The sequence below is a fragment of the Cimex lectularius genome, unplaced genomic scaffold (genome assembly GCF_000648675.2).
Source record: "Cimex lectularius strain Harlan isolate CLEC.00 unplaced genomic scaffold, Clec_2.1 scaffold108, whole genome shotgun sequence".
NCBI lineage: Eukaryota > Metazoa > Arthropoda > Insecta > Hemiptera > Cimicidae > Cimex > Cimex lectularius.
The window spans coordinates 1,211,911-1,231,920 of NW_019392680.1; the positions used below are offsets into that span (position 1 = coordinate 1,211,911).

General features: G+C 32.5%; 2 protein-coding genes across 4 annotated transcripts; one reads left to right on the plus strand and one right to left on the minus strand.

Moving 5' to 3' along the window:
• Positions 1–2,514: 2,514 nt before the first annotated feature.
• On the minus strand, positions 2,515–11,678 carry LOC106668032 (phosphoglucomutase-2). Of its 2 annotated transcripts, none has more exons than XM_014396431.2 (11): positions 11,499–11,678; positions 4,877–4,981; positions 4,559–4,815; positions 4,306–4,498; positions 3,979–4,248; positions 3,671–3,855; positions 3,428–3,608; positions 3,149–3,372; positions 2,986–3,091; positions 2,700–2,926; positions 2,515–2,632 (listed from the first exon to the last, which is right to left on the minus strand). In XM_014396431.2, exons 2-11 carry the CDS (start codon positions 4,940–4,942, stop codon positions 2,530–2,532), a joined length of 1,812 nt encoding a protein of 603 aa, XP_014251917.1. In that variant the 5' UTR covers positions 4,943–4,981; positions 11,499–11,678; the 3' UTR covers positions 2,515–2,529. The 2 variants fall into 2 exon arrangements, with proteins under 2 accessions (XP_014251917.1, XP_014251918.1); XM_014396432.2 differs by lacking the exon at positions 11,499–11,678 and adding an exon at positions 6,948–7,026.
• Positions 11,679–11,713: 35 nt separating this feature from the next.
• LOC106668033 (START domain-containing protein 10-like) lies at positions 11,714–18,923 on the plus strand. 2 transcript variants are annotated; one of them, XM_014396434.2, is made up of 7 exons: positions 11,714–11,838; positions 11,988–12,277; positions 12,331–12,478; positions 14,842–14,994; positions 17,715–17,839; positions 18,293–18,415; positions 18,511–18,923. In XM_014396434.2, exons 2-7 carry the CDS (start codon positions 12,122–12,124, stop codon positions 18,613–18,615), a joined length of 810 nt encoding a protein of 269 aa, XP_014251920.1. In that variant the 5' UTR covers positions 11,714–11,838; positions 11,988–12,121; the 3' UTR covers positions 18,616–18,923. The 2 variants fall into 2 exon arrangements, with proteins under 2 accessions (XP_014251920.1, XP_014251919.1); XM_014396433.2 differs by having other exon boundaries at positions 11,723–11,920.
• The last annotated feature ends 1,087 nt before the right edge of the window (positions 18,924–20,010 follow it).

The following is a 20,010-nucleotide window of genomic DNA, read 5'->3' on the forward strand; positions in this document are numbered from 1 at the left end:
TTTTCTTTTGTTTTATTTCTACTATTCCTAAAATTAATATTAAAAAAAAAAAACATTTTATTAAACAATTAATTAAGGTTTTCATTTGAGATAAAAAAGTCAATGCCACGAGCGGGATTCGAACCCACGATCTTCGTCTAGATACGCCGCTGCTCTACCACTTGAGCTATCATGACCTCGATCCACTCGACACTAACTTCTCATCTTAACCCAAACTTTTGAATTGTCCCTCCTTTTTGCCATTTTTAAAATGTCTTTGATTCTCGGCGACAAATGAAATGGCCAAAAGAGCTTTAGTGAAGGTATACTTCATTTTAAACTTATTAAATTCACTAGTTTTGTGGTCTGCTTGACCAATTAATATCTTACAATTAATTAAGGTTTTCAGTTGAGATAAAAGTTTAATAAATTATGAATTTAATAAGTTTAAAATGAAGTTTACCTTCCCTAATGTTCTCTGTGGCCATTTCATTTCTCGCCGAATCAAATTGATTACACGACATTTGAAAAATGGCAAAAAGGAGGGAAAATTCAAAAGATGGGGTTGAGATGGGAAGTTAGTGTCCGAGTGGATCGAGGTCATGATAGCTCAAGTGGTAGAGCAGCGGCATATCTAGACAAAGATCGTGGGTTCGAATCCCGCTCGTGCCATTGACTTTTTTATCTCAAATGAAAACCTTAATTAATTGTAAGATATTAATTGGTCAAGAGGACCACAAAACTAGTGAATTGAATTTTATTAAACTTAAAATAAAAAAACATTTAAACTCTGTAAGACTAGGTGCATACATGCAATTTTTAATTGCGCAACAGTTGTTCCTGGGATTGATTGCAAAGAGTTTGTATGAAAGCATGCAACTAACCTGTAAATGCAAATCTGACCACCGTTTTGTAACAACGGTTGGCAAATGTATGCAACTCACTTGTATCCCACAGTGGCGACAGCGGTCACTTCAACTAAACCACTATCATTTCCTTTGTAAGTTATGAACTCAGTCATTACACCTTCAGCAGATTTGCAAGAAAATTCATTTATCTTGGTAGGTGATGTTTGGCTGTATCAAACACAGAAGAACTTGACACTCATTTGATAATCATTAAAAAAAAATTATGGGTAGTCGTAAATGTGTAAGCAATTTATAAAATTGCCCTTTTATCAAATGTCAGAGAGGATGCACCCAATATCATTTCATTTTTTCCTTCTCAACTTGAGAGTACACACTAACTAACTCAACAAAGTCCATGATTTCGCTGAAATATATTAGTTGATTGTGTTCTCACAACCCACAGCCAAACTATTTAGTTGCACAGATGTGCGCAGTTTAATATATAACGAACAAAACTGTTTGGTAACTAAAAATTGCATGTATGTGCCTAGCTTTAAAGCATTACCTAGCATGTGAAAAAATTACATCAAAACTAGTCAGTGATTATTCAGAAATCGTGAGATGCGGTCTGGTGTGATGTAGGTTTTAGAAAAACATTTTCTTTATCGTGCCATTTCGATCTTTATTGAGATCATTTCAGGGCTCAAAGTGATTGTTTTCTGCGTAAATGTGCCATTCTTGCGTGTCGTGTTGAAAGTGCCCACTTGTAGAGTGACACGCAAGAATGGCACGCATCTCATGATTTCTGAATAATCATTGAATAACGGTCACTAATCACCACACACTAGTCAGTGAATACATCTAAAATCTCCAAAACGTGGGGAAAAATAATAACTTGATAATAACGTAAAAGCAGAAACGCTAAGAAGGGGATGATCTGAACCTGTTCTTGCAATAACAAAAACAAACCCGGAATCCTACTTCACAGCATGGATCAAAAAAAAAAAAAAAAAAGTGGATAAATTCAACTAGACAGTAAATTTATACTAAAACAACCCAAGAATGGCAAACTCACTCCTACTAAAATCGGAGTGATAAGTCTTCTCTTGCACTATGCACAGCAATGTTTTGCAAACACCAATTTTGTCTATTTAAAATATATTATTATTGAAACCAAATAATTTTTGTTTAAATTAAAGTGTAATATCCTGTTATAATATGTCCAATATAATTTTTTTTTTTTTTAGTTTTCTTGAACCAGGCAAATGTTTTTTGACTAAATTTAGTTTAAAACTAATGTAAAAATGTAGAAAGTAAGAAAACTTACTACTAACTTGAGCTATCTACAAGATATAATAGGAAAAGTGGAGTATATCTCATACATTTTAACTGGTTCCCATTTAGTTTAGTTCAAAACTAACATAAAAACTTTGGAAGTAAGAAAACTGATCGAGCTGTCTACTTGATATCAGAGGAAAGGGGGAGGAAAACTGAAAATCGGTTCAGAAATTAAAAGTTGTTTCATTTTATTAATCTAAGTTTATATATTTATATCTATATTTATAACTATATATTTTACATTATACATATTTGGGCAGGAATTAGATATTTAACTACTTTTACAAAAATATTGCTGCTAATTGGATCTACTTCACATTGTATAGACATTGTGAAATTACAATTGAACCTAAGGTCAGACATTTTAAGTAGTTTTATACTTCAAATTATTTTTGTCTGGTTGCAAGAATTCTTTAATTACACAGTTGACCATTTCTTTAAGTGTGCTTTTCAAAGCATCTTTATCCCTGAAACAAGTATATTTATTAAAATTTACACATTAGTTAATACAATCCGAATCAAATTTTATATTACTGTATAGTCGAGGAAGCACAAAGTTCAGCGTAATATTTCAATTTGGGCTCAGTTCCACTAGTTCTTAATGTTAAAACTAGGCCATTGTCAAAATTGAATGTAATCATCTGCGTACTTGAGGATACTGGGAGTTTAGCCCTTTTATCTGGTTGAGATGAATCATAACCAGTCGTGAGATCTCTGATAGAAACTATTTTATATTTTCCATCTAATAAACTTTCAGGATACTGTAAATACTGAAATTAAACTTTCCTGTAAACCTACTATAATAAATATTTTCTTTTACCCTGGATTTTTCTCCTTTGTAATTTCTTAATGAGTCAAATATAGATTTCAATACATCTGGTTCATAACAGTGAAAGTATGAATCATCAGAAATGTGGTACCCATATCTAGAAAATAAAATATAAATTATTATTGAATTACAATTAGTTTCCAGTTATACGCACCTTGAATAAATTTCTTCTAACTGTGCATTAAGTGTACTATTTTTGGTATACAAGTAAGCGGCCAATTCAGCGACATGAACTGCTGCTGAGATGCCATCTTTATCTAAAACTGAACTCCCACACATAAATCCAATTGCCTCTTCAAAAGCAAATAAAACCAGTTTTCCCTTTTTCATCAAGTCGTAACTCCTGTTACCCATCCATTTAAAACCTGTGAGTGTCTCCTAAAATAATTGACATAAAATAAGGTGGAATAAACGGGGATTAAAAAAAACTGACCTCAAAACTGAAGCCTTCCGCCAAGGCAATAGTTTTTACAATTTTGCTTGACACCGTACTTGAAAGTGTATATACATTTCTGTAATTAAAATGAGGTCTTCCAATTTTATAAGTGTACATTAACCACCAGCCCAACATTGCACCGATTTCATTTCCAGTAAAAACTTTCCAAGTGCCATCGCTTAAATCAACTTTTATTACAATAATATTTTCAAGTAGAAATTTCATTGAAACAAAACTTACCTTAATTTTTCCGCCACTGCAAGCCGATCCGCATCGGGATCATTCGCTAGAATCAATTTACTATCATTGGCATCAGCTGTTGACATAGCCAACTTAAGTGAACTCTTTCCTTCTTCAGGATTTGGAAATTCGACTGTTGAGAATTCAGGGTCTGGTTCAACTTGTTCCTTCACTGGTATCACGTCCTAAAAAAAAGAAAAGTATATTTTAAGATAATAAGAATCAAAACTCAAAATTGATTTTTTTTGTTTAATTTCAGTTGTAAATATTACATTTAACCATAATATTTGATGGAATTGTATAAATACCTTAAAGTTGGCTTGTTTAAATGCTTCAACAATGTATGGGTAACCAACACCATGCATAGCAGTATAAGTTATACGGAAAGGTGCCACATTGTTCAAACTGCTATTTATTAGATTAGATTTCATTTTGTCATAATAATCCTTCATAATATCATTTAAAGGGTCAATTAGTTTATCACAGTTATCCATAACGCTGGTATCCCAAGAGGCATTGTCAGGCTCCAGGTTTTCTTCGATACTGCTTGCTATGCCTTTATCATGAGGCGTTATTATCTATAATTAATTTTTTTTATTGTAAAGTTTTAAAGAAAGGAGGCCAATTATACTGACTTGGGCACCATTGCTCCAATACACTTTGTAACCATTGTCATCTTTTGGATTGTGAGATGCTGTCACCATTACACCAGCAGCAGTATGAAACTTTGTGATTGAAAATGGTACAAATGGAGTTGGGCAGACTTTAGAAAATAAATATACTGGTGCCCCATAATTTAAAAATACTGTTGCGGTTAGGTTTGCAAATCTGTAAAATCAGCATACTATCAGAGAATCATCTAGTATAATTTTTTTCGGGTAGTAATACCTTTTACTGTTATATCGGCCATCGTAGCCTATAACAATCCCTTTTTCAGTAAAGTCAGATTGGTTTTTGATCAAATATTTTAACAACCCTTGTGCTGTCTGAATTACAACAAGGTCATTCATTTGAGAATAACCAGGCCCCATGCGACCTCTCAATCCAGCAGTCCCAAATTCAAGCCTTTTCAGGAATAATTTCTTTAATGTTACCACATCTTTGGCTTCTATAATTTTATCAAGTTCCTTTTGAAACATTTCATTCTGGAAGGAAAATTCAATTAAAGTACTTCAACCTTAAATGTCAATATTATAAATACATTACCTTGTTCCATTTTACCCATTGTGAAATTTTTTCATCTAGTTTACAATCACCAGTGAATGATGCCATAGTTTTATATTTTTATTCAATTGAATAAAATGTTTTTAACTAAGAAAAAAACAATAATAGTAAATTTTTTTATTGTAGTACAAATCTTGGCAAAACAATAAATAAAATAAAAATATAGCTCAAAAGTGAAACTTTGGGATTATTATGTGATTAGAAGCTTTGTTGCAAAGTTCAAGAATAAAATTCAGGCACAAGGTGTGAAATTGTTTTATGAGTACAACCNATCCACCACCCATTTGGCGCCGTGACAAAATTTTTTCTTATATAGTAAGATCATGAAGGTAGCATCTGTATCCGTCCGGGCGGTCCAAATTGAATTTTTTTTTCGTCAGAAAAAATAACTTTTCACCAATAATCTTCATTTTTCAAAATGTGGTTTTCACCAAATTTGATGGGCTAGTTTATGGTGGGGTTTGGGGGACTGCGGTAGCCGAGTGGTTAGCATGAGAGACTCTCACGCCGCGGTCGTGGGTTCGATTCCCACTGTCGCCTCTGGCCCTTTTTTCCCGATAACCCCCAATTTGAACACACAAGAATTCGTACTATGGCTAATATGCAAGATCATAAGGCCAATAAAAAAATAAATAAATAAATTAAAAAAAAATGGTGGGGTTTCAGAGCTGGTTTGCGTTTCAGTTTTTTTTTAAGGAATCGCTGAACAGTTTGAACAGAAACATCAACACCTGCCTTCTCTGCGATGGCTTTTGCAGTTGAAAAGCTATTTGAAGCAACGCGCAGGATGTGCAATTTGTCTCTTCTGGTCAAGGAAGGAGGTCTTCCAGAGCTATGCCCTCTCCCGTAGTCTTCACCTAGTCATATTGTCTCCGATACTGATGAAAAACTTCGTTTTATGCATCGGGCGATATCTCGGCAACTCATTCCATCTTCATTGAGCAAGTGAATCAACCGGCGCTCCTCATCAGAAAATCTTCTTCCTTCGGGCATTTTAAAATAACTTTGAATTGCTCCAAATGAACTCACAGTAATCACTTTACTAAGGCACAGTACAGTGAATACTGAATAAACCTTTGGATTTATAAAATAAACATAAACAAAATATGTGTCTATAATTCTGTCGCAGCTAAATCAAAACAATACTGTTTATTGAGATGTACACTTGTATAAGATTATCAGATCAAGCCATTTCCAGAGTTAATTTTCTTTTAATACCATGAACAATATTCTAATGGCAAAAGAAATCATTTTTGACTGTTGAAATCGTGATTTTTTAATGTGTCTATAATTTTGACACTCGGTTGTATTTCAAAAATTAAAATTTAAATACTGTTTCACATTTAAGCAAATTTAAATTGTTTAATATATTTCCTTCTTAAAAATTTATCAAATACATTTCCAAAAGTTTATGCCATACATAGAAAAAAAATAACTTCCACACATATTAATTTAACAAAATATATTGCTATAACTTTTTTATTTTTTATTTTAAAAAGTAAAACAACGTTTGTTGTAATGGAAATCTTCTTACAGAGGCTTTACTGTCAGTTGTACCAAAATAACCCAATTGCTTTGATGTTGAGTACAGCTGTAAATTGGGTTTTATTAGACTGTAATAAACTGTAGTGCTAATCTTGGTAAACAACAGTAAAGATCAAATGTGCTAAAGAGCAAAAATTACATAATCCATTAAGAAAAAGAGCGATGATTGAAAAATGTCACTGTAAGACCAAACTGAATAAACTTATCTGATTAATACTGGAAATGGTTGATGTAGAAAGACTTGACCCTCACAATTTAGCTTCCAAATATACATTCACGATAAAAGGTGTGACCAACAACATCGGAATCTTACCAATAACCGATCTTAGACAAAGCAAGACTAGTTACACTCAAGCACATTTTGATACAGTATTATGACACAAAATTCAACATTCTAAAAACTCAGTTCAAAAAAAATATCTGGGCAAATTAAATTCAATAGGACAATTCTGCACACTCGAGGCAAAACTGGATAAGTCAAATTTTGGCAAAATGGATTTCAAAGTACCTTTCAGTATGACTTAGGGTTGACCGTCTGTACCATTGATTAAGTTGAGGAGAAAACCATGGCCTTTTACAAGAAATGTGCCTTTTTGGACGCCTTGAAAAGCTACATCAACATTTAGACAATTCTACTTATCTAATTGTAAACTCAAACAATTCAAATACTGAAATAGAATAAGTGTGTTTACCTATGACCTAATGAATGTTTGTCATAGATGTGATAAAGAGTTTTGTTTTTACCTACTTGTTTTGCATTTGTTTTGTTAGCAAGATGTGAATTAGTGCTGTCATTGCACCTGTAAATTATAGTCTTCTAGTACGACTTGACTTAACCAATTTTACCTGTAAAATTAGTAAATTAAAGGTATGTGTGAATAACTGCATAAGTGGTGGTACGATAATCAGCAAGTACCCTAAATGTGTTAAAAACTAGATAGTGTTGATGCATAATGTGATAAGTACTAAAAAGTATATGTAATTAAATCAATTAAAAAACATACTATGATAGCTGCTGAATTTGATGAAATGTGTGAAATGAATTGTGAAAAAAACAAAAAAAAAACAGGAGAAGACGAGGACTTATCAGTGGGCTCGGCAAAGCAAGAAAATTTTACTGGAAATTTAGTTATTTAAATGGACAAAAGTATGGATTTTAGAACACTTCAAAACCAATCAAATTACTTTGAAAAATTTAGATACTCAGTTAATGATGGAATTTTATAAGAAAATTAATTTTAATGAAACAATAAGCACCCTACAAATTAATGGGGAGGAATTGAAATATAAAATAAATGGTAAAAGTGTTCGATTAATAATCTCTGTGAAAGATGTGGATCTAAGTCGTTATACCCACAACTTAGATCCACTCATGATAGCTCAAGTAGTAGAGCAGCGGCATATCTGGCCGAAGATCGTGGGGTTCGAATCCCGCTCATGCCACTGACTTTTTTATCTCGACTAAAAACCTTAATTAACTGTAACTCTTCATTATATTGAAAAATCTTTTCTTTTTTTGTAAATTAAAGGCAATGTATGGAGAGGGGGCAAAACCCCAACCCTGCTTCCCAGCAGTGCACCCCTGGGAAACAATGGCCCTTGAATTTGATTTGTCATATTAAAATTGAGGTGCAATACAAGTTAAATGTCAGGTTCTTAGAGTAGGTGATTTCCAGGTCTTTATGGTCTTTTAATTTACACTAAGAAATACTAATATCTATTTACGCTACCAAGAAATATAAACATCTACTTAAAATATTGAAAATTATGGCTTCAACCATAATGAATTTATGAGTTTAGCCGAGTAGAGTGAATGGGACCTACCACTCATCCCGTGTTCATTACTATTGTCATTATCCCAACCTTTTTTGTGCCGCAGAAATGATAAAAAATAAATATTTTTTTAAAATAACGGTCGTTGGTGGACACTAAAGAATTTGTTGGAACATGACATCTGAGATCAAGTCCAAAGTACTTTTAAAAAGGACAGCTGCTATATCCAAATTATACTTCATGCTGACTTTTCATACTTTAGCAAGTGTATCGTTGAAAAATATTTGCCGGACATTAATTAATATCCATCTAAAGTAAAAAAAAAATAGTAAACTTCTGTGAAATTTGTATATCAGATAAACTTTATTTTCTTGAAAAAAGAAAAACTCCCTATATTTGGTTGAAATTTCCAAATTTAACAAAATATCAAGTAAAATGCAGTTTTCCTCATGTAGATATAATCTTAGAAAGTAATACGATTCTCAGAATGTATTTCATTCTATTCATTTTCCTTCACCTGATAAATTAGTTATATTATTCTGCAATAGCAAAATACTAATTAATATTATTTCGTGTGAAATATTGTGATGTTTTGTTCAGTAGGAAAATCATCACTTGCATTGATCTCGATTATCAAGTTTTATGCGATTAAATAGGGGTTTTCTTAAATTATGCGGCTTGGGCTCATAAATTTCATTAAAATTAAAATTACAATACAAAAAGATATGCATTATAAATTGCACAGTATTGTTTGCATACAAAAATTGAAATGCCACATCTTATTTTCAATCCATTGCTTTATAGATTTGGAGTAAACTGAAGAGGTGTTAACATGCAAAAGCCAATATTGGTAATAAATTATATAAGCCTATAAGATTACATTTATGGTGTTGTTACAACTAACAAATAAATATTGAATAAATAATATGTTACAAATAAAATAAATAAATTTGTTAAATATTTATTGAAATTTTAGTGTTAAGTTTTTTCCTTTTCATAAAAATGCACATATCTCATATCTATTTGCATATTAATATTAATGCTAAATTTACCCAAATATTTAAAAAAAAACCAAAAAAACTGATTATTCCAGAATTATGACCTTCAAAAACTAAATTAATATAATGAAAATTTAATACACATATCGTTTACATACACTTTAATAAAATTCACTGAATCATGAAAAAGTGATGAAATAAAATAAAGATTTTAACAGGCAATAATTTAAATTAATAGAGCGATGATAATAAGCCTGACTTGAAATGCCGAGAAAGTAAGATACGGACAGTAATTAACATGCAAAAGCCAATATTGGTAACAAATTATATAAGCCTTAGTTTTAAGTTTTTTCCTGTTCATAAAAATGCACATAGCTCGTATCTATTTGTATATTAACATTAATGCTAAATTTACCCAAAGATTAGAAAAAAAAACAACATCCGTTTGTCATTATTCTAGAATTAGAACCTTCAAAAACTAAATTAATATCATGACAATTTAATACACATATGTTCATTTGACACTTTAATAAAATACACTGAATCATGAAAAAGCGATGAAATAAAATAAAGATTTTAACAGGCAATAATTTAAATTAATGGAGCGATGACAATAAGCCTGTCTTGAAATGCCGAGAAAGTAAGATACCGACAGTAATTATTAAGAGATATTGAAAAATGGCATCAAATGCTTTGAGGATTGGAATAACCTGAGTCCCAACAAATAAATTCAGGTATTTCATGGCGAAGACACTACTATTCAATGATTTTTCATTGTAACAAACTGTCCCCTTAGGGATGGAATTTCAAAAAAATCCTTTCTTTGCGGCTGTCAATATAGGAATGCACTGTCAAAATTTCAGCCCTTTAGATCCAGCGGTTCAGTCTGTACATTGTCTGTCAGTCAGTCATGTTACTGTTTATATAAAAGAAAGGGATGGAATTTCAAAAAATTCTTTCTTAGCGACTGTCATTATAGGAATGCACTCAAAATTTCAGCCCTTTAGATCCTGCGGTTATATCTTTACATTGTCTGTCAGTCAGTCATGTTACTGCTTATATAAAAGAAAGGGATGAAATTTCAAAAAATTCTTTCTTAGCGGCTGTCATTATAGAAATACACTCAAAATTTCAGCCCTTTAGATCCTGTGGTTCTGTCTTTACATTGTCTGTCAGTCAGTCATGTTACTGTTTATATAAAAGAAAGGGATGGAATTTCAAAAAATTCTTTCTTAGCGGCTGTCATTATAGGAATGCACTCAAAATTTCAGCCCTTTAGATCCTGCGGTTCAGTCTTTACATCGTCTGTCAGTCAGTCATGTTACTGTTTATATAAAAGAAAATTTCAAAAAATTCTTTCTTAGCGGCTGTCATTATAGAAATACACTCAAAATTTCAGCCCTTTAGATCCTGTGGTTCTGTCTTTACATTGTCTGTCAGTCAGTCATGTTACTGTTTATATAAAAGAAAGGGATGGAATTTCAAAAAATTCTTTCTTAGCGGCTGTCAATATAGGAATGCACTGGCAAAATTTCAGCCCTTTAGATCCTGCGGTTCAGTCTTTACATTGTCTGTCAGTCAGTCATGGAACTGTTCATATAAACGATAGAGATGGAATTTTAAAAAAATCCTTTCTTAGTGGCTGTCAATATAGGAAAGCACTGTCAAATTTTCAGCCCTTTAAATCCTGCGGTTCAGTCTGTACATTATCTGTCAGTCAGTCATGTTACTGCTTATATAAAAGAAAGGGATGGAATTTCAAAAAATTCTTTCTTAGCGGCTGTCAATATAGGATGCACTGTCAAATTTTCAGCCCTTTAGATCCTGCGGTTCAGTCTGTACATCGTCTGTCAGACAGTCATGGAACTGTTCATATAAAAGATAGGGATGAAATTTCAAAAAATTCTTTCTTAGCGGCTGTCAATATAGGATGCATTGTCAAATTTTCAGCCCTTTAGATCCTGCGGTTCAGCCTGTGCATTGTCTCTTAGTCAGTCAATCATGGAATTGACATATATAGATTAAGATAACGATTACTTAATGATTAATCATGCTAGTTAATACGTTTTGCTTTTGAACTATCTTAGAGACTTCCAAAGTCAAAATTTTCTCTAGCATTTTCGGTTTATTATGTAATGTTAGACCTTGGTGTTTTATCGAGACATGAAATTATTGTTAAATTAATATGCATATGGGGAAATTTATGAGATCGACTCTAAAAAATATAGAGATCTTGGGGTAACGAGCTAAGTTTTCTTGGTCAAATCATACAGCGTAGAATAACTCACCTTGATTATCGGGACAATTGTACAGTAAAAGATGAAAAGGAAGAGAAGTTAATCTTTCGATTGTATCTTATCTTTGAATACATTTCGCCAGTTCATAATGCGATAAATCCTTATCGAAAAAAAGCCAGTATTTTTTTTTTACTAAGGAACCGAAATGCTTTATTACCTCAAGCTAACTACGATATGACGATTTACGATAAGGTTCGATGGATAACCTGCAACGGAAAAACCTCCGGCTGATATAAGTGTCAAAACGGATTGGCATGTAGTCTTTTTGTTTTGGAATAAATCAAAAGAATAAAAGAATGAAAAGTAGGCCTTTGTCACATGGGCCGTGAGAGTAAGTAGTCATTTTTCCTGAGCCTTTTTCTCACCTGGTTCTTAGAAGAAATTATCAATTATAAGAAATCAACTTCTGGATTGTGAGAATGTTTAAAAAATTAGACTTCAGTTAAAACTCTTAATATAATAAATGGACTGTAATCCTAGGGTCGAGAGTTAGGAATACGACATGGAAGTGTAACAGTTAAAAACCGAGGACAATATAGTTATATTAATCATACAAACAAAAATTAAAAAATATGTTGCATTGGGACTAGTATTGAGAAATAGGAACGCCCCTAATGGAAGTCGGGGTTGTGAGGGTCGCTGAAGATCGAGACTTTACAAATCTGAAAGAACTCCTGGACCACCATGCCGAATGGAAGTTGGACTACCATAAGGGACCAATTAAAGTTTGGACTAAAACACTACATAATACAAATTTTAAAATGATAAAGGTATTTTGTCATTTTACTTTTTAAATGAAAGATCGATAAGGATTGTTTTCCAGGTCTTAGCTTCATTTGATGACATATCGACTGATGTGATGTATGATGTCCTTCATGATCCCGAATACAGGAAAGTATGGGATCAACACATGATCGAGTCCCATGATATCGGGTATTTAAACCCAAATAATGATGTTGGCTACTATTCCAGTAAGTCGCTTAATTTTAATTTCCCTTGTAAAATTTTAAAACATTCCAGGGTAGTTTGTACCCCAGAGCATGTTTTTGTCTTAAAATTTGCAGAGTTTTTGTGTAGTGATTAGTGACTGTTAGTCGATGATTATTTTAAATTTTATTATTAATCATGAGATGTGGTCTGGTGTGATGCAGGTTTCAGAAAAACATTTTCTTTATTGTGACAACATTTCGATCTTTATTGAGATCATCTTCGACTTCAAGAACCCAAAAATATTACACACAGAACAAACCAAACATAAACCTAACTTTTTAGAAATGGTTTACATCAACAGAGATAAACACAGCATCAATTACAGAACAGACACATGCAAACTCAGTCGCAGCTACGCCAATATCATTAATGAAATTCAATATCGACAACATACATATTTCATCACATCAAACATTTTTACATAGTCTAATTTTCGAACAATTTAGCTTTCCTTTTCCTATTTATCCTTGTCTATATAATCCTGAAAGGATAATCTGGCCGAACCATTACCAACGTTTTTTCCCATCATCGGCTCTTTTCACCTCAAAAAGCCAACTCCTTATACAAAAATATCTTTCTATACCGATTTCCTTCCCCACCTCTTTAAAATCCAACTTATATAAACATAAAACAGCAAAATCTCACTGGCACCCTCAACACGACATGCAAGAATGGCACAATTACGCAGAAAACAAACACTGAGTGAGTAGAAATACTTTGATTGAATATATAAAAAAATATTGTTTTGCATTGTATAAATTCACTTTTTTCCACCTCCTACATGTTTTTGTTAAATTTAACCAATGTTTGTAAATCCCAGGCCCTGAAGATGATCTCAATAAAGATCGAAACATTGGCACGATAAAGAAAATGTTTTTCTGAAACCTACATCACACCAGACTGCATCTCACAATTTCTGAATAATCAATTTGCAGAGTTTGCAAAAATTGAACCCCCTAACCTTGTCAGATGACCATACGTGGAGGTGTTACTGCACATCGCACACCTTATGGTACAAAACTGCCCCACACCACTTGTCATGCTAGTTTTTTTTAAACCATTTATTATATTCCTTTTTCTAATCAATTACACATATTTATGTCTTATATTTTTCCCCCGTACTTCTTTTTTTATTTCTAGTTAATATTTTGTATTGAAAATATTATCTATTCCTGGGATAAGTTTCCTGGCAGGAAAAATTCAAGAAATACTTTTCTGCCTATTGAATTAGTCAGAACATTGTTTCTCACAAAAGTGTTCATGTAGATGTAAAACTGTGTAGTTTGGACATTACAGAGATGAAGATTTTATGGGCCACCATAAGCTATAGGAACTTCCTTCTTGTCTTGAAATTTCTTTAAACAAAATTTTTTTCTTTTAAAGTTTCTTTCAAATAGAAAACTTTTTTTTATTGCTATACATTTTAGTTTGGCTCTGATAGGCCAGTTATAATCTGGCACAATAAGAAGAACTACAAAGTGTATATGTTATAATTGATGTTGCTGTGCCAGATAATTGGAAGATTCCACACTTCTTGAAAAATTGAGAAAATACATCGAGCTATTGTTTGAGATTCCCAATGGAGATAAATAACTTGTGGAGTTAGTCCTTTGGCCACGGATGTTATCCCTAACACCTTAAGAAGCGGACTGGAAAAACTAGGGTTGCATCCTGGCATAATGGCATAATTCAGTGAGTGCAGAAGACTGTGACCCTCAGGATTATCATGTTGATAATAATAACTCCATGAATTTAAAAATGTAACATATTGAAAGAATCGTGAGGTTTTCTTCTGTTGTCTGTGGAGTGATGGAAATGTAAATTGGTCCTTACCATCTTGGCCTGTCATTCCTTTTTGGGTTGGTTTATCAGACATGCTTTGGCATTTTGCCATTTTCATTGTTGGGTCTGGGTGAATTTTGTCAAGTTTCTTCGATAGTCACACTGACTATGGTGAATGGATGAAACACATCTGACAGACTAAGCTAACAAGGCTAGGGAGACCACGGTAAGGATCAAATTACATTTTGAAAGAAAAGTTCACGTTTTTGAAGTGCCCAACTTAAATGTATATGATGTGTTAGTTTGTTCACTGGTGTCTTTATGATGTATGTTTATGTCTACTTACTATTTATAAGGGCAAACCAGGGGGGGGGAATTCATCAAGTAGTCTGTTGGTTCATTTTCAAATGGAAATGGTTCCCTTTGGTTCACCTATAGGATAATATATGTTTAACTAGTAAAGATATTTTCATGTTTAGCATTCCATGATCAGTATTACATAATGTTAACTATGCAATTTAAAAAAAAATGTTTTATTGATTTAATTTTCGTTCTTTTCTAGTGTCTTGTCCAAGTCCACTTGCAAATCGAGATTTTGTTTTGCAAAGGTCCTGGCTGGATCTTGGTGACGAAAAGTACATATTGAACCATTCTGTATATCATGTCAATTACCCGCCCAAAAAGGGATTTATCAGAGCTACATCGTATTTAACAGGTTTGGCTTTTCTAAAGTAGGTTTTAAGCAAGTCGTTTTATTGTTATTGGAGTAGAGCATTTGTTTAACCCATTTAATATTACATGTTCGTTCCTCAATTTTGAACATACTTGTATATAACAGTTCACATCAAATAACACTTATGTTTAAACAGAAAGACTATCCATAAAAGAAAAATATGTAATTATTTAAAAAAAATTGCATCACCAGTTTAAAGAGCTGAGCAAGATAGATAGATAGATAGATTTTTATTTTTGTAAATAATTGTATAAGTTTGTAAATATAAAACATTTATTCCGATTATATAGCACTATAGATATAGAGCACTAATAGAGAGATAGTGAGAGAGAGAGAGAGAGTGGGTGAGAGAAGGGAAAGGTAATTTGTTCTTATTTGTTTTGCTTTATTTGGTTGGAGTTAAAATATTTTATTACAATTTCTGTCTGTGGCAATGTTGCGACTGAGTTGGTCTTCAAGGAAATTTGAAATTGCCTGTAAAAATATAAATATGTCCATCTGTAGACTGTAAGATGATAAATTTTGAAAATACCCGCCAGCCGGTAGGAGGCGTAACAAAAGAGGGAAGAGGAATGAGAAGAGAAAAAAAAAAATTTGCACTGGGGTGACCACAGGAGGATGAAGACATGAGGGCGGTATTTGAAAGGCAGAGGCCCAGCCAGGTCACCAGGGACATTGGCGAAGAGTGGGCTCTGCTGGTGAGGACAGGGGGGGCTCGAGCTTGAACAGGTTGCTGTGGAAAAAATGAGAAAAAGGGATTCCTTGAGAGTTATTGAAATCTTTTGGGACTTAATTTTCTTATCGTGGAACAGAGATTTCGCATGTGCGAGAGAAGGACCCCTCTAGAATGAGAAGGTAGAGAAAGGGGACAAAGTTCAAACTTTTATTTTCTTTAATGCAGTTTTGTTGTCTGACCTTTTTTTTTATTATATAAGAAAACTGTTTTATTTCCATTTTATTCGCAATACAGAGGACTTTGATATTTTACTTTCTTGTGTTTTTTTTATTTCACCCCGAGGGTTTACTGTTTCCATAAAAGGAAAAAAAACAGTGTGGTGCGTGATAATTTTATTTTTGGAGATGAAGCAGCCACGGAAAAAAAATCCCACTGAGCCCCAGGTATGTGGAGATGGGAGGGGGAATTGTCAACGGCCCAAAGAGAAACTGGTAACAAGACATATTTAAGGTTGATTTGCCCTGATGATGAACGAAAGCTTGGCAATAGCAAGTACTTTTGCTTTCATCAAGGAGAGAGAGAGAGAGAGAGTGAGTGAGAGAAAGAGATTTTGTTTTCTTAAGCAATCCGGAAAAGGCTAAAAGAATAAGATTTTGTTTTAATCTTTTTTCTGATTAAATATTTTTACCCAAAGCTCGCAGATTGTGTGATTGCAATATAAATATAATGAGTTAGAATGACACTAGGTTTTACGGCGCACAGGTCATTAGTTAGTGTAAGACATATCTGTCGCGTTGGTTTAGTATAATTGCGGCGCCGTGAACGTGGGGAAATTTTTTTATTTTTGCAAATAATTGTATAAGTTTGTAAATAGAGGGATGATTAGGGTAAATAGAAATATTAATATTTGTAAATAGAAACATTTATTCCGATTATATAGCACTATAGATATAGAGCACTAATAGAGAGAGAGAGAGAGAGAGAGAGAGAGAGAGAGAGAGAAAGAGAGAGAGAGAGAGAGAGAGAGTGAAAGGAGAAGGAGCGAGAGAGAGAAAGGAGGAGCGAGAGAAAGAGAGAGAGTGAAAGGAGAAGGAGCGAGAGAGAGAAAGGAGGAGAGAGAGAAAGGAGGAGCAAGAGAAAGAGAGAGAGAATTTGTTGTTGTTTTCTTAAGCAATCCGGAAAAGACTAACAGAATAAGATTTTGTTTTAATTGTTTTTCGAATTAAATATTTTTATCCAAAGCTCGCATATGTTTGATTGCAATATAAATATAGTGAGGAGTGAGAACGACGCTAGGTTTTACGGCGCACAGGTCATTAGGTAGTGTAAGACATACATGTTGCGTTGGTTTAGTATAATTGCGGCGCCGTGAACGTGGGGAAATTTTTTTATTTTTGTAAATAATTGTATAAGTTTGTAAATAGAAACATTTATTCCGATTACATAGCACTATAGATATAGAGCACTTAGAGAGAGAGAGAGAAAGAGAGAGAGAATTTGTCGTTGTTTTCTTAAGCAATCCGGAAAAGACTAACAGAATAAAATTTTGTTTTAATCTTTTTTCGGATTAAATATTTTTATCCAAAGCTCGCATATGTGTGATTGCAATATAAATATAGTGAGGAGTGAGAATGACACCAGGTTTTACGGCGCACAGGTCATTAGTTAGTGTAAGACATACCTGTCGCGTTGGTTTAGTATAATTGCGGCGCCGTGAACGTGGGGAAATTTTTTAATTGTATAAGTTTGTAAATAGAAACATTTATACCGATTATATAGCACTATAGATATAGAGCACTAATAGAGAGGGAGAGAATGAATATTTGTTGCTATTGTTTAGTAAAGTTCACACATTAAATTTGTATTTATTTTCATATATTGGAAAAATTTACGTTATCACTTTAAAAATAATGTTTTATGATTACATTTTTGGTTTCAATATAAAACAACACTTGAACTTTTCCAATAGCTAAGATCTTTGAAAGTTAAAGTTGATGAAAAAAGAAAAAATCACAATTTGTCCTAGGGTTCTTGTTGCGGTACAATAAACAGACTGGTGGATGCAATTTAGGCTACATCTCACAAACAGATCCACAGGGTACACTTCCTCCTTGGTTAGTCAATAGAGTAACGCACATCTTTGGCCCCAAGGTAACACATTACATTATATTGTATTGTAATATGCTAAAATAATACTTAACCAAATCTTGGGATTGATAATCATTTTACTGTTGCTCATTTTGTTTGAAATATTTATGAATGCTTTTGTTAAAATTGTATATTACTTAAATATATTTATAATTATATCAATTGAACATTTTGAAGTGTATAATGAATTTCTGTTATTTTATTTTTTATATTAACACTTACAAAATAAAAGTAAAATTACATAAAACCAGTGTGATAACTGATAGGAGTTAAACTCTGGCAATCAATAAAGATTTGAAATTATCCAAGTAGTAGAAAAAATACGGAATTTATGTCTGAATAAATTTATTGTAGCTTATTCATCCTGAATCATTTTTCAATGATTTAGTTTATTAATGATGCTGCAGAATTTCACTATCTTCAGTGTTTGGTCTTACAACAATTTTAATGTTGTAGATGGTAAAAAGTTTGCAAAAAGCCACTTTGGGATATAAAGAGTGGAAAGCGATGAATCACCCACATTTTAAACCTTGGCATTACCCGGAACAGATAAAATCCCCAAGACTCAATCTGAAAGAAGTAATATCAATTTTCATAATTATTATAACTACATTACAAATTTTTTTTTAATGAGAAAACGTGTTGAAATATTGCAATATTTTTAATATTTTCAGTGTGTTATGTCTACAATAGAAGTATCTCAAAGGCAGAAAACTGAGGATGAAAATCTGCCGCAGTCTACACCGATTAAGATTAAAAAGTCATCAAAAGCAAAATGAAATGATCCATTTTTCTTGTTTGTCCCTCCCTGTATCAAATTTCAATTAAAAAGTCTTTGAAACAGCAACAAAGAGTTTGCTTCTAGTCATGAGATTTGTGTGGTTTATTTTGAATGCTTATATTTTCGGTATATTTGCATATCAGAAATTTCGTTAATGCATTATAGTCGCCATCCATAAATATTTCCAAATTGCCATAACTAATATTATTTCTTTTAATTGTATTAGAAAGTCGTTTACAATTCATAGACAATTCGTTCATTCACACAATCACTTAAAAAAAGAATATTACCAATCTTAAGGTTTCCTTTATATAATAGGTTCTGATTATTTTATCATTACATTTAGATTGTTGTGTTAATATTAATTTTCTTTTGTTGTTTCTGTGTGACTTTTTATAGTCATGAATTTGGTTGTTATTGTTGTTCTTTTTGTATAATTAATTAATTATCAATTATTTATATTAATATTGTTGAAGAATACATCTGTGATTTTATAGTTATTTATTTATTTATAATTAATTATTGATATTAATATTGATAAAGTCTACATCTGTGATTTTATGTATTTTCTTTAGTAATTAGTTTATTTAGAAATTAGGTGTGGTAAGCTGCTGTTTCTCTCAATGTACAGGGGATATTTGAGCTACGTGGTGGCCAGGCATACTATGTGCTCTAAAAGAAAAAAAATTGACCCAGGAATCTCTATTGACTGTCCAGAGAGTATTTTAGATGGAATGGCCAGATAGGCGAGCTTAGTCTGGAGAAGTGAGAGGATCAGTGAAGCAACTTCAATCAGGGGCAACTCAAAAAAGAGGTTTTCTGTACTGTCTCCTCTTGCATTTGAATAAATCATAACTTTAAAATAAATTATAAGACCATGGAAATCATCACTGGACATGAAAACCAAAAGCCCACCAAACCAAAGGTCATTTACTTTGGGATTGTGGCATCCTCCAACCTTCGAAGCATTGCTTTTTGTGGAGTATTGTTTGGCCTTTTGCAAAGCTGATCCTGCTACACCACAGAAGTCTTTCCTCTCTTCCATGATGTGGTTGCAATATTTGCTTCTGTAGGGGGGGGGGAGGAGAAAAAAGTAAAAATTTTGGTGGTTAATCCTATCTAAAATATATTCTCTTTTTTGGCATGATATAATTTTATTTGATTATTTTATATTTGTTATTTTATTTTGTTAATTTATATTATATTATCTAATGAATTGACCCACCCATTAGTGACAATAACACTACATGCAAAAATATAAATTCCTTGACTTATCTTTATGATCACATTTTATGTTCCGTCCATGTTTAAATTAATTTGTTGATCTAACTTATCTTTTGCTTTCATTTACCTATTATGACAGTACTATATCATACAATTGTATATGTGGTAA

Bases quoted from the DNA above. Each gene is read 5' to 3' on its own strand.
- LOC106668032 (XM_014396431.2), bottom strand. From the start codon at position 4,942: ATGGCATCATTCACTGGTGATTGTAAACTAGATGAAAAAATTTCACAA. The intron at 4,816-4,876 runs GTAATGTATTTA...TTTTCCTTCCAG, and splicing joins AATGGGTAAAATGGAACAAG to AATGAAATGTTTCAAAAGGA. The intron at 2,927-2,985 runs GTAAAAGAAAAT...CAGTATTTACAG, and splicing joins ACAAAGGAGAAAAATCCAGG to TATCCTGAAAGTTTATTAGA.
- LOC106668033 (XM_014396434.2), top strand. From the start codon at position 12,122: ATGGAAGTCGGGGTTGTGAGGGTCGCTGAAGATCGAGACTTTACAAAT. The intron at 14,995-17,714 runs GTTTGGCTTTTC...AATTTGTCCTAG, and splicing joins AGCTACATCGTATTTAACAG to GGTTCTTGTTGCGGTACAAT. The intron at 17,840-18,292 runs GTAACACATTAC...TTAATGTTGTAG, and splicing joins CGCACATCTTTGGCCCCAAG to ATGGTAAAAAGTTTGCAAAA.